Genomic DNA, 14,283 nt, shown 5'->3' with positions numbered 1-14,283 from the left:
TGGCTAGTACTGCTGAAAAGGATCTGGGGGTTACAGTGGATCACAAATTGAACAGGAACCAACAATGTGATGCAGCTGCTAAAAAGGCTATTATTGTGAGGTGCATTAACAGGAGTCATATGTAAGACATGGGACGGAGTTTTGTCCCACTCCACTCAGCAACAGAGTAGTGTGTTCAGTTCTGGGTCACACACTTTAGGAAAGATGTGGACAAACTGGACAGAGTCCAGGAGAGAGTAACAAAAATGATAAAAAGTTTAGAAAACTTAAGTGATGAGAAAAGGTTAAAAATCCTGCACTTTATTAGTCTGAAGAAAAGAAGGCTGAGGGGGAACCTCGTAATAGTCTTCAAATATGTTAGGGGCTGTTATAAAGAGGATTGTTATCAATTATTCTCCATGTCCACTGAAGGTAGGACAAAAAGTAATGGACTTAATCTGCAGCAAGGAAGATGTAGGTTAGATATTAGGAAAAACTTTCTGACTTTAAGGGTTGTTATATACTGGAACAGGCTTCCAATGGAAGTTGTGGAATCCCTACCACTAAAGGTTTTTAAGACTAGGTTGGACAGACATCCATCAGGGATGGTCTAGTTTTACTCAGTCTTGCCGCTGTGCAGGGCCCTGACCTTGATGACTTCTCAAGGTCCCTTCCAGCCCTGCATTTCTCGGATTGTACCTTCCTTCTGCACTTTTACATACCCTTCCACCTCCTTTATTCCCTTCAACTCAGTTGAAGGGGAAATATGACCAAAACAAACCTAAGCAACCACCTCGTTTTATTTAGGTTCCCTTCTCCTTAACCCCCACTGTACTGTTTGTTGTTATCCTTTGTCATGCTAGGTTTATACGGATATTGTAAGCTCTTTGGGGGCAGGGACTATGGTATTTGTTCTATCAAGTACCTAAATACCTAGGATGGTCAATAAATAAAATAATAAAAACATACCTATATGTATTGCAAGAGTCATGGGGGCTGGGGGAGGGAAAGTCACTGAAAAAGAACTACTGGAAAGACCAGGAAAAATTCAGTGATAAGCTTTTTTCTTAAAAATAATGCAAAACACCCCATGTAATCAGGTCAAAGAACTATCTGCTCAATTCCCTTTTTTCTTGTTGCAGACGTGCTTGCATGCCAACCAACACATGCATCCTAGTCATGTATCAAGCAAGCCCAGCATTTTGCATAGTTTTTTTGTATGTGCTGCTTCCTCTTTTTGAGGTGACTTCATTGCCTACGGTGCGATCACACAACATAGGGAAAAGCCCAGGAATACACTGACAGATATGACACATCCTGCAATATCTTAGTTAAATCTCATTGTAGTTTAAGTTTAAGTGTTTTAGGAGTTCATTGTACCAAAAATGCCAATGTTTACCCATCATGATGGGAGTTGATGTAATTTCTTTAAGGAGAAGCTTTGGCTAATGTCAATTCTAGGACGTGTTATGCATTTCAAAGGACTCCAAAACCATATACTAGACAAACCAAGAAGAGTGATTCCCGGGAAATACTTGCTCTGAATTGAGACATAAACCAAGTTGGATATTGCCATGTTTTCACCTTTTTCTGTCAGAAGTGATCCGGAAACTAAGTCTAACTGTGTCTCTAACAGGACATTTGTCCTCAATGTGAGGACTGACTCACCAGGAAGTGGGCACTGTGTTTTTGAATACATCTGGAAAATTCCCAACAAACTTCTTAGTCAGCAAATAAATGTTTTGACTCAGTCTCCACTTTTGGCAATTGGCTAAAATGTAAAGACTTTGTTCATAGTCAAGATAAGTTTGATGTTGTGGCTATTATTGAAAATTACTTTGAATATTAGCAAATTTAGTAGCACCTTAGTGTACAAATGGCCCCATGGATTGCAATAGGACCTTCTTGGGGAGTAAGGCACTACTCAAAGTGAGTAATCAGCCTATGTAAATAAAAGTAAACAAGCATTGTAGAGGGGGCAGGCAGATATGTATGGGGCCAGATTCAAAGACTATTGAAGACCAATGGATAGCCAAGTTATATATCTTCTATAGCTGAATCTCTAGTTTCAGCAGCATACACTGTAACTTTGGCACCAAAATTTTTCAACCTGAAACTTGGCACACGTCCTCAGTCTGGAATTTTTCTGTTGTCAATTTGGGGAGTGGGGGGAAGGGGGAGGTTAAAGGCGTAGCAATTAAAACACCTAGACCCTTGCACTGAATTCTTCATTTAGTTACATCTGTGCAAATCCCACTCAAATCACTCAAGTTACCTTGGGGTGGCTAAAGGCAGAAATTGCTTTACTGCCGCAAGAAAATACGGACTTTGGTAGAGGCAGAATGACAGGCTAAGCAGCAAAAACAGACACAAATCCAGTATTTTTCTCCTTGTCATGCCATTATTATGCATAGGTCTCTGCATTAAAAATTCCTGGAAGTACCAGAGAGAGAAATAATTTGCTTGAAATAAACCTGTTGATTAAGTGAGATTATCCTTTGTTTATGGACTCTGCTGCTATTTTTGAAGATTAAAAAAAAAAAAGTAATTAATCTCATTCACTGACTCAACTACTGTAACATTCCAGAATTTCCAAACCAAATGAGTCAGATCTGAAAACTCAGAAAGGAGGAGCTTAGATCAGTGGCATTCTACAGTTTTATTGGAGCAACCGTCCCCACAGATGAATGCATGCTGACCTGTCATATGACTGAGATAGTAATAGAAGCAGCCCCAGCCATTTTGCCAGCCAGAGCGGAAAGTGTATTTTTTTTGGGGGGAGGGGAAGGAAAACCCCCTAGAAGGTGGCACGGAGAGCAACTATCCTGCTTGCCCATCCCTAGAACCGGCCTACAGTAGAAATTTTGTAACATTGAGCCAAGTCACTTGACTATGGCCAGGAAATAAAGTTCACTCTCTCTTTCTAAAATCCCTGTGTCTCACACAATTATAATTCCACTGTTGCTTAATTGCTCCTGTTGTTCCTAATGAGCAATCGGATTTGATAAGTATCAAGGTGCTATTGTTGCAGCTCTGATGAAAGTGTGAAGTATTTTGGCATGGAGACTTATTTTTCATCAAGGAGTGGCAGTCACTTGACAAAAAAAAAAAATATTATGGAGCTGGAAAGGAATTTTCTCTGACTCTGGATTGCACATGACAAATTTTAAAGAGACAGCATCACTGCATGCTACAGCTGAAACAAATCGTCATCTTTGAAAGTTGTACCAAAAGGCATTTGATTCAGACACCATATGCATTAAAATGTTCAGGAGCTTCTGGCCCATGGTATTACCAGTCTCAAGCATTCAAAAATCATGAGTCAGGCCCCCCAAATCATGAGATTTAAAAAATAATAATTTTGGGACTCTTTATTTACCTTCTGGCTCTTGAGCCTTTGGGGGGTCACGTTCACAAGCTTTTTCTCTGCAACCATGAGTGCTAGAAACTTACTTCATTTTTAAATGAAAGCTCCATAACTCCAGGAGATGGTTTCTTTCTTAAAGAACAAAGATTGCAAAAGTATGCAACACCAGTCCCAACAAAACAATACTGTCTGTACACTAATTACAGTGCTCAAATCAATCTCTCCACTTATAGTTGTGACTGGACTTGTTACTTTCAGTTGTCTTGCCTTCTTTCTACTCACCTTGTGGTCACAGGAGATCCTGCAGTCACAGTCTCTCAGCCCATGAGCCACAACAAGATAGTATAAAGAAAAGGAGGACTTGTGGCACCTTAGAGACTAACCAATTTATTTGAGCATGAGCTTTCGTGAGCTACAGCTCACTTCATCGGATGCATACCGTGGAAACTGCAGAAGACATTATATACACACAGAGATCATGAAACAATACCTCCTCCCACCCCACTCTCCTGCTGGTAATAGCTTATCTAAAGTGATCATCAAGGTGGGCCATTTCCAGCACAAATCCAGGTTTTCTCACCCCCCCACCCCCATACACACACAAACTCACTCTCCTGCTGGTAACAGCCCATCCAAAGTGACCACTCTCTTCACAATGTGTATGATAATCAAGGTGGGCCATTTCCAGCACAAATCCAGGTTTTCTCACCCCCCCCCACCCCCCTCCAAAAACCACACACACAAACTCACTCTCCTGCTGGTAACACTTCAATCTCTCTGGTCACGCAATCACAGACATGAAGGTCGCTATCTTACAACAAAAAAACTTCAAATCCAGACTCCAGCGAGAAACTGCTGAATTGGAATTCATTTGCAAATTGGATACTATTAATTTAGGCTTAAATAGAGACTGGGAGTGGCTAAGTCATTATGCAAGGTAACCTATTTCCCCTTGTTTTTTTCTACCTCCCCCCCAACATTCTGGTTAAACTTGGATTTATGCTGGAAATGGCCCACCTTGATTATCATGCACATTGTAGGGAGAGTGGTCACTTTGGATGAGCTATTACCAGCAGGAGAGTGAGTTTGTGTGTGTATGGGGGTGGGGGGGTGAGAAAACCTGGATTTGTGCTGGAAATGGCCCAACTTGATGACCACTTTAGATAAGCTATTACCAGCAGGACAGTGGGGTGGGAGGAGGTATTGTTTCATGGTCTCTGTGTATATAGTGTCTTCTGCAGTTTCCACAGTATGCATCTGATGAAGTGAGCTGTAGCTCACGAAAGCTCATGCTCAAATAAATTGGTTAGTCTCTAAGGTGCCACAAGTACTCCTTTTCTTTTTGCGAATACAGACTAACACGGCTGTTACTCTGAAACATAACAAGATAAAAACTCACCCCACGTGTCACCTGCCTTAACCAACAGGACATAAATGTTTCTTTCAAGAGCACCAGGCAGTACTTTCCCTTCAACAGTCTTTTTGACATCCTCTGTGTTTCATATAGAACAGTTGTTATATGTTAACTGCCAGACATGAAATACATCTACAGCAAATTAGTGAAAATCTTAGATTTGATAGAAGAGTAAATACAGGAATGAAAAGGTTATTTCTTAGAGCTGGTTGGAAAATAGGGGTTTTGCTGCCTGGAGAAAAATCTCAAGTTTTTGGTTAAATAAAATCAAAAGCCAAAATATTGTATCTGAAAACAAAAATACTTTGATTAAGAAATGTCTGTGCAGGCACTAGCTATTGGGAGTTGTGGTTTGGGTGCCTCAAGCTGCCGTTTTCCTCAGTGGGGACCTGGCCAGACCACATCCCCAATGATGTACCATGGTCTCCCCTTTTGGCAAGCTGGATGGTGCATCTGCGGGAATCGCCTGGACTTGGTGCATCATGAGAGGGAAAATCCAGCTGGTGGGGAGAGGGGAGCGCTCTGCCCATAGAGTAGGGTGACCAGACAGCAAATGTGAAAAATTAGGACAAGGGGTGGGGGGAAAATAGGAGCCTATATAAGAAAAAGACCCAAAAATCATGACTGTCCCTATAAAATATTGGGACATCTGGTCACCCTAGGCACAAGGCACCTAAAACTACAGCTCCCATGAGGCACTGCAGTGGCATTTTCTAATCAAAACATTTTGGTTTTTAGCCCAAAACCGTTTTTTCCCACAAAAAGCTGAAAATTTTCACATAAGCCAGGCACTTTTCATGATTTTTTTAAAAATACCTAATTTTCCATTGAAAAATAGTTTCTGGGGAACCTTCTTGCCTATTCCACTATTTCTGCACCTTTTAATGGAAACATCTTTGCTTCTCTCTCTCTCTTTATCATCATAGCTGTCCCTCTCCTTAGAGGATGCTTGTTTGCCCAGATAACAGCTACATTGCTCCAAAGTTGACAATTTACGAGTGACAGTTGCTTAGTGCTGTATCTATAGACCATATTGGCTGATCATTAAAAATACAGCCTTCATGTTTATTTCCTGAGCTGTATGTGATATCTTTGTTTAAGCAAATACTGTGTTATATAATTATGACAATTTCAAATGAACTTTTAACCAGGGTTAGATAATTCCAGCACTGTCAGAAAGATATTGAGTTCTATAACAGACTGGGCTTTCCAAGGTTAGAGTAACTCCCCTTGACCTTCCAGCCTTTAAATAAATGTAAAGAATGGTTAGGTAACTGGCAGCGGTTCATTGAAATTACTGCACGTTGATCTCACTTACAGTGTTCATGTGCCCCAGCACAGGAGTTTGGAACATTTTCACTAGCAGTGGCCAGCGGTGATCACACATGCACTCTGCATGCCCTCGCCCCCACCCCCAGCATGAAGGCACAGCGACCCCAATCACTAGTCAGTTCCTTCACTACCCAGAATCCTCACGGATAAGACTCTGAGCTGCCTGGATGGAGGGTGTTGTGACAGCCACATGTGCAGAGCATCTCCAAGAGCCAGTTCTTTCTTTTTCTAGTTACAGCACATGTGGAACCCATGCAGCATGATTAGTCAGGAGTCATCTTTAAGTTCCTGGGAGCTAGGAGTTATCTGAGAAGATACTGCAAAACAGCTCTTCTGAACAAAGGGTCAGATCATAACTGTAGGACTGGAAGGGACCTCCAGAGGTCATCTAGTTCAGTCCCCTGAACTCATGGCAGGACTGAATATTATCTAGATCTCCAAGAGGTGACCAATAACGTTTGGAAACCTTCGAGCTGAAGACCTGGCAGCTGCTCCACATACTTCCAGCACTGGAAGGCCAATGTAAGCATGCTATCCACACAGCTTGATTTCTGGTGGAGTGAGTTCAGATGTTTGACAGAGGATTATTCTTATTAATATCATAAGCAGTTCCAATCCAATCCCCCTACCCATTTTGAAAGTCTTAGTGATGAAAAAAACATTACCATGAACAATGAAAAGTCTGGATGTTTTAGGAAAAGATTAGTTCTACCTAATAAAAACAATGACCTCACTTTGAAAGTATGTAATTTAGAGTCAGAAGGTGAAGAATGAGGTTTTTGGGGGGAAAACTGGTAAATGAATTAATTGATTGATATGAAAAATCTGACAGTACTTTTAGGATTAAATTATGGATGTGGTCTTGTAGTTACTCTATCCGTGTGAAAAAAAAATATGTGAAGAAAGCACTATATTTAAGTCCTATACTGGAGTGATCTTTCTCACGGGAAGAAAAACATGGCAAGCCCTTTCGTAAACCTGTTCACTGATTGATAAGAGAAAAATCTACCTCCCTCTACTGGAGGAAGAAATGCAGATATTGCGGCCAAATGGACTTAGACCGAAGAGACAGGAAGTCTTGAGTGCTTTAAAGATAAGAGGCAATTACTGCTACTGCAATAGAACACTGACCTGGAGGTAACCTTTAGATTTAGCTCACAAGGAAAAATGTTTCCATTTGACAGTGCACCTAGTCCCAGTGGATAGTTTTCTACTCTGGAGAAGAACGCTCTGCACCTCTGAAGAACACTATCTATTGAGCTATTATCCAGGCCCGGAGATACAGAGCAGCTGGGTTTGAGTGGAGAGTCAGGCCACCAGGACTCTGTGATACCATCTTCCTAAACTGGGAGTGTGATAAATTGGTGATTTGACAGTAAAAGTAGATCTGAGAATCAAAACTGGTAAGGCCCAGGGGGACCCAGCTGTATAATTCGAGCCTTTTCTTGCCTTATTTTCTGTAACATCCTTTGAATCAGTGTAAATGGTGTGTGTGTTACCAACTCAGGAATGTGTCTGCTAGAGATCCGGGTCACTTTCCTGCTTGAACACAAAATATCAGACATTTCCTGTTTTTAACTGTCACAAATAAGTCTGTCTGCGGAAGTCCACGTTCTTGGAAAACTTGGTATTGAATTTTTCAATTCCCATTGGTGGAATGAGTACAGTTTCCTGCTCATTGAGTCCGCTAGACTGTTTTTCTCTCCTGCAAGGAGAAGAGCTGTGACATTCATGTGATTCTGAATGCACCACGCCCAAAAGTTGCCTGGCTTCTTGGCAAAGAAGGCCTAATCTCCATGTCTGTTTATGTAATGTGTGTCTGTGCAATTGTCCCTGAGAACTTGGATTGAAGAATCTTTTATGATGGGAAGAAAAGTTTTGCAAGCTAATCTCACCCCAGGGCCCTTAACTAACAAGCTACATGAAACAGTAACAACTACTAAATATAAACAAATTAACTACCAGCTATCAGACTAAGTACCCAGATTACTAGAGAGGGACATTATGTTGTTGAGACTCACTACCTAAGGAGGTTAGAAGGATTCTGGGTGACGGTTGGGGTTGCTGTGAAATGAAATGAAAAATGGGATCATTGTATCATCCTGGCTCCAAGAGCTGGAGATTGAAGAAAAACACCAAAGGTTAAATTCTGGTCCCACCCAAACCAACACTTGGGAGGGAGTGGCAAGAGCTGGAAACACTGCATCTCCTGCCGCGGAACCAGACTCTTGGCCAACATTTCCCTCAGTTCTTGCTTTTTCTTAGACAAGGCTGAGGCTGGGAGGAGGGGGAAGCCTGAGGCCTTTGACCAAGGGGCAGGAAGAACCCTTCCTCTCCCCCGCCCTCAAATGGGACAAAAGGGTGGGGAGGGGGAATAGGAGTGGGGGAGGGTGGGTCTTCATTTCCTGCAGTCTTCTCAGTAGCCCCTCCCTCCTCTTGCCCCAAAGAACAAAGACGGCTTTCAGCACACTGCTCCTTTCCCCTGGGCAAATTGGCTTTCCTGGGAAAGTGGGAGCAGGCGGGTGCAGGCAGTGGGGGCAAGTGCTGACAGTTCCCCCCACTGGCCGTGCTGGCACAGCTGCCCTCCCTGACTTCAGCAACAGGGAACGGAGACTCTGCTGGTGCCAATCCCCTTTGCTGGGGTGAGGGAAGCAGGTGACGCCAGAGTTTGGAGGCGCGCCCACGGCCAGCAGCACAGCGGCGTGAGGGTGCTGGGGAGAGAGGGCAGGGGATGGTACTCCCAGGGTTAGAGCAAAGAAGTGGCTGGGACTCCCAGATCTTAAAGGAAAATGAGGCGGGTGTGATAGAAATCCACTCTATTGGTTGCCCTGTATCACACAGAAGTAGCTGGCTGACAAAGAGGTTTATGTACACTAAAATATTGGCACACAATATTATGCGGATATTCGCTAACTGAAGATCTAGCCCAATAAAGTCGGTAGGATATACATGTCACATCTCAGGAAATACAGCTCACACCAGAAAGCATGCTCAGGGCAGGTGGTCAAGCCAGTGTTAATTTAATCAAATATATATATATATAAACCACCCTAGCATAACAACCTTCAGCCTCTTGGAATACCTGCCTCTCTCCTGCATTCACAGAATGACCTGCGTTTCCCGGGATTTAATTGATTTCCACGCAGAAATCTGAAGCAGCAGCAAACAGGAAGTACTACCCGGAGAGGGATTTTAGCACCATGTGTTGAATGATGTTGCTGAAATAGTGGCATGTGTTTAACAACATAATAAACCCTACACTTGACATGCTTTGCAGACTGGGCTTCGCTACACACTGGAGAACCTGGAAGCGACGTGTCTGGGAAGAAGAAAATCATTGTGGGGCCAGTCTGGGGAAGGCAGAAGCATCAAGGCTTCAGTTATCCTGATGGTACCCCTACCAGCCTGATGGTACCCCTACCTTCATTGAAATCGATCCATTTCTGCTAATGGCACGTAGCCCAGAATGCTCTGCCAACCCTCCATGGTGGATCATGCGACAGATCAGTGTTCAGTCCAGTGTGTTTTCCTTTTCGAACACACCCCACAAAAGCCATACTAATTTCTTTAAATCACAAACAATAAGCGTCCCTGCAACTGAATTCCTTAAAGGGGATAAGCATAATGCAGGCAGCCCCATGATATCTATGTTGCTTATCATCTGTTCACACCTAAGATGATTGCAACTGAAAGAAATGAGAGAGAATTATTCCTCTGGGGGTTGTGTGTGTGTTTACTCTGCCAACACTTTGTTACAGTCAGTTCCATTCTTTTCTCTGTACAGTCTGTTGGGGTCACATTTCCAGAAGTACTTCAGGGGATTGAGGTGCTGCATCTTGGAGCGAGGCTCCCAACCCGACCACAGCCTTGTGCTCACTCTCGCACTAAAAGTGGCTGTAACAAAGAGGAGTCCTTGTGGCATATTAGAGACTAACAAATTTATTTGGGCATAAGCTTTTGTGGGCTAAAACCCACTTCATCGGATGCATGGAATGGAAAATACAGTAGGGAGGTATAAATATACAGCATATGAAAAGATGGGAGTTGCCTTACCAAGTGGGGGGGGGGGGGGTCAGCGCTAACGAGCCAATTCAATTAATGTGGAATTGGGCTATTCTCAACAGTTGACAAGAAGGGAGGAAAAAAGGGTCACTTTTGTAGGGCTAAGGTTGCTTTGACTTTTGTGACAGGCTGCAGCCTGGCTCCAAGCATGGGAGCGGGGTGGGCTTGCGAACCCCAGCTTCAAGCCCCAGTGGCAACATACTGACACAGTGCTAAGGTTGAGATTTTCAAAGTGGCCTGGAATTGAGGATCTAAATCCTGGCAGGCAGCTTGGGAAATTACAGTGCAACTCCTTTCACAGAACACTTTGGATGTTTCATCCTCACAAGAGACTATTGTGTTCGAGGAAACTCCTGGTTAGGGTGGGGCGGAGAATGGTTGTAGGAGAATAAGACGATATCCTACAAACAGAGGGTCAAAACTCCTGGCCCCATTGAACTCAGTGTGGAGTTTTGACTTTGATTTCAGTGGGGCCAGGATGTCAGATGTTTAAAAATCAATGCAAGTAGAAAAGTAGGGACTAACTCCACTTTCAGAAAGGGAAATAGATATATATATATATATATATATAGCTGCGTGTGAGGCAGGCCACTGGGTTTAAAGCATAGCTCATTTCTGCTAGCCCTGCCCAACATAGCTAATCAAAGAAATGCTCAGGGAAAGCCGCAAGTTGAATGTCTCCTTAACCAGCCACATGATAAGACAAGAGAACATAAAGGGAGAGTCAAATCATAAAAGAATAATAAGAAGTTATAGAAACCCACCAGTTACAGCGATGCTGTGCAGCGTGTATATTTAAATCAGTAATAAGGAGCTTGATTTGAAGGATAAGTAATTACAGGGTCACCTAGGAAGGGGCTTTACCCCACGGCCACGTGACTCATTTTGCGATAGCGGCTTGAACGCTTTGGGAATTTCCTCTGACAGAATCCAAACACAGAGCTATCTTGCACACCCCAAGACAGTATATAAGAGGGTTGGGTTACACACCTCAGACATCAGAAACCTTCCGAGATAACAAGAGAAGCTCACTGCTCCTTCCTGGCAAGCAGAGCCCGACGAATCAAGGAGGAAAGCTCGCCTCGCCTCTCATCATGAGCTGTAAATTGGTTGTTGCAGCCCTGGCTCTTTTCCTAATCTACGCAACAGTGTCTGAAGGTAAGCAAAATCGTTCCTCGTGCTCAAAGGACTTTGCTTAGTTAGGCACATATTATGCCTGGAGAGACACTTTTAGGCTGATTTTTAAAAAGTTGATGTCTTGTTAAAACTTTTTTCAAACGATCATCCTTGGAGAGAGCTATAAGTCAGTCACTGCTCTGAAGAGCTGCTGACACCTGGTGGGAAATGTTGAGAAATATTCTACTTGCTCTAGAAAGTTAGGCTTCTGCATCATTTTCACTATCTGCTTTTCCCCTCGTTCTAAAGGCATTTGACCGAAGGCGGGCTCGTCTGATTACAATGTTCATCTGCGCCTCTTGCTCCTTCCCTGCATGAGTCCATCATCCTGTTTGTGACACCACGTTGTCTCAAACACAGGAGGATGCAACCTGGAGGGGGGAATAAGCAACAGGAGCACAGAACATGATCAGAGATAGTCCTCAAAACTGATGAAAAGCAAGGGGCTAGATCTTATCCTCAGTGACATGATTTTAAATCTAGACTCATCATCATTGTAACTAGATAAAAATGTGGCCAAGTTTAAAACAAAACCTGGTAACTTGGAATTTTCTTTAAAAAAAAAAATCCAAACATTATTTTGCAGCAGCATTAACCGCTCTCCATACCTTTTCATAATTAGAGGTTTTAGAGGTGAGGACAAAGGTAACCTTTTAGCCAAGACCCTTGTGAAGAAACAGAGACCAAGCATGCCTGATCAAGCAAAACCAGGTGCTCTGCTTCACATATATAGATGGCAAGATACCCAGCTAACCCAACACAACTCTTGTTCTTTTCCAGGGATGAGTCTGGCAAGGATGGGGAATGAGCTCCGATGCCAGTGCATCGGCACGCATTCCAAGTTCATCCCTCCCAGGAACTTTCGGGACGTGAAGCTGACCCTGAGCGGACCTCACTGCCAGAACGTTGAAATCATGTAAGTAGTTTTGCAAAATTCTACCTGCTGCTAAACTAGGAGGAGACTGCTTTGCATTGTGCTGGGCCAGTAGTTTTCAAGGGAGTGAGGAGCACTAGCAGGCCCACACCACTCAGGGAGACTCCCTAAGAGTGATTTTTATTCTTTCTAAAGACAAAATATTAGGTAATGCACTTTGCTTTTCATAGTGTCCAGCATCTCTGGGGTGGAGGTACAAATCCTCATGGGGAATAATCTATCGAGTTCTAGAACAAGCATTAAAAGGGCAGGAAAAATTATTAATACCCAGTACAATAACCCTAACCCAGTATTATTAATACCTTTCAACCCAATTCCTCCAGTCCTTCTACAGACAAAACTCCCACTGTAAATTCCCCACTGAGTACATAGGTGGTTTCCCTGCCAGAGGAATGCAGAATTCAGCCCTTCACATAGAAAGCAATACCAATGGAGATAAAGACCTTTTATATCTACACACATACAGAGAGAGAGATACCAGGCAATATTAAAAAAACAGGAAGGCATATATATATATATATATATATATATATATATATATATATATATAGGGAGATTCCCCTGCCCGCCCCCCCCCCCCCCACCTGGAACATTTTTAACCAAACAAATGATGTCGGGCCAGATCCTTAGCTAGTGTAAATTGGTGTGGCTCTCTAGTGAAATCAGTGGAATTATGTCAACTGACCCCAGCCTTGCCTGTATTTTAAAAGGTTGAAAGATACCCTGATGAGAGCCCACCAAGTAGATAGATGCCTGACCTTTGTTTTTCCTTCTTTGCAGCGCTACTCTTAAGGACGGCAGAGAAGTGTGTTTGGAACCCACTGCTCCATGGGTGAAGATCATCGTTAAAGCAATTTTGGACAAGTGAGTCATTCATTCTCAGAATGATTTCCTGAGAAGTTACTTTAAAGGCAGAACTAGGTGGTTCCTTAGCACAAACTGCTTAAAAGTTACCTCTCCTCAGGGCACAGTAATCTCTCCCAAAACTTGTCTCTCTCAATCCAATATATAACCATATCCTACCTTAAAGGTGGCCTAGTGGTTAGATTATGGAACTAGGTTCTTCCTGTTCCCTACTCTGCTGCAGACTTCCTGTATGAGCTTGGGCAAGTCATTGATAATGGCCACATATGCTGGGCAGCTGCAAGTCCTTCTGGAGACTATTGGTCTCACAGGGGCTCAGTGCTACTGAACCCCCAGCCCCCGCCCGCTCCAGCTGACTTTCCTTTGGTGTGAACCAAGAGGAACTATGTCAAAGTTAATGAAGTTTCAGTTGATATGGTTGAGAGCAGGCTCAGAGCCCCAAGAGTTCTCATGTTCTAACTAATGATAATTGTTCCATGAACAGGTTTTTAAACGATTCCTTTTCTCCCCCTCTTTCCAGAGCTGAAGAAAATGGTGAGGCAAAACGCTAAGAGAAGCCAAAGAAGAAAAATCCCCGATGTTCTCCAGTTTCCCCTTGAAGGAAACCTCTCTGTGAAAGTGCCAGTCAGTCTGCAAGCAGCCCACCTCCTTCTGTTAACATGTTTTCAGGCAGATTCCAGCTAGCAGTCTATTTATTTATGTATTTATTTATTGAGGAGCATCATGTTAAGAGACTTTTTTTTTCTTAAAAAAAAGGCTCAGTTGTCTATGGGATATGCCACTTTCTGAAGTTGAAAACCCTGGGTAGAGAAAAGGGATTTGCTGAGGGAAATGAAGACCCTTTGGAAAGCCCTTAAGCTGAACAGGGTTGTATGAGTGCAATGCACTCGCAGCACAGCTGTATTTAGTCTAAGCCTTGCTCTTTCTCTAGTAGAGCAGTAAACTGGTAACAGTTACCCCTCCCCTGCACGAGTATGTTGTATCAACAGCACAGTGAGTCCTAGCCAGCCTGAGGCTAGCTACTGATTGGGACTTTGTGGCTTTCAGAAATTAAGCCGCCAAAGTGCTGTAATTTGGGAGGCATTATTTATTGTGCTATAGCACATCAATGTTTATATATATATATATATCTATTTAACAAGTTAATCTTTGAGT

General features: G+C 43.0%; 1 protein-coding gene across 1 annotated transcript; it reads left to right on the top strand.

Annotated features, from left to right (window-relative positions):
* Positions 1–11,248: 11,248 nt before the first annotated feature.
* LOC144263466 (interleukin-8-like) lies at positions 11,249–13,679 on the top strand. Its single transcript, XM_077814343.1, has 4 exons — positions 11,249–11,312; positions 12,111–12,246; positions 13,045–13,128; positions 13,649–13,679. Exons 1-4 carry the CDS (start codon positions 11,249–11,251, stop codon positions 13,677–13,679), a joined length of 315 nt encoding a protein of 104 aa, XP_077670469.1.
* Positions 13,680–14,283: the final 604 nt, after the last annotated feature.

This window comes from Eretmochelys imbricata, chromosome 4 (assembly GCF_965152235.1).
Source record: "Eretmochelys imbricata isolate rEreImb1 chromosome 4, rEreImb1.hap1, whole genome shotgun sequence".
In the NCBI taxonomy this organism is placed as follows: domain Eukaryota; kingdom Metazoa; phylum Chordata; order Testudines; family Cheloniidae; genus Eretmochelys; species Eretmochelys imbricata.
The sequence above is the reverse complement of the archived record's forward strand: the minus strand, read 5'-3'. Positions and strand labels throughout refer to the sequence as shown.

Excerpts from the sequence above, each read along its gene's own strand:
- LOC144263466 (XM_077814343.1), top strand. The coding sequence starts at position 11,249 with ATGAGCTGTAAATTGGTTGTTGCAGCCCTGGCTCTTTTCCTAATCTAC. Across the intron at positions 11,313-12,110 it reads CTACGCAACAGTGTCTGAAG|GGATGAGTCTGGCAAGGATG; the intron begins GTAAGCAAAATC and ends GTTCTTTTCCAG. Across the intron at positions 13,129-13,648 it reads GTTAAAGCAATTTTGGACAA|AGCTGAAGAAAATGGTGAGG; the intron begins GTGAGTCATTCA and ends CCCTCTTTCCAG.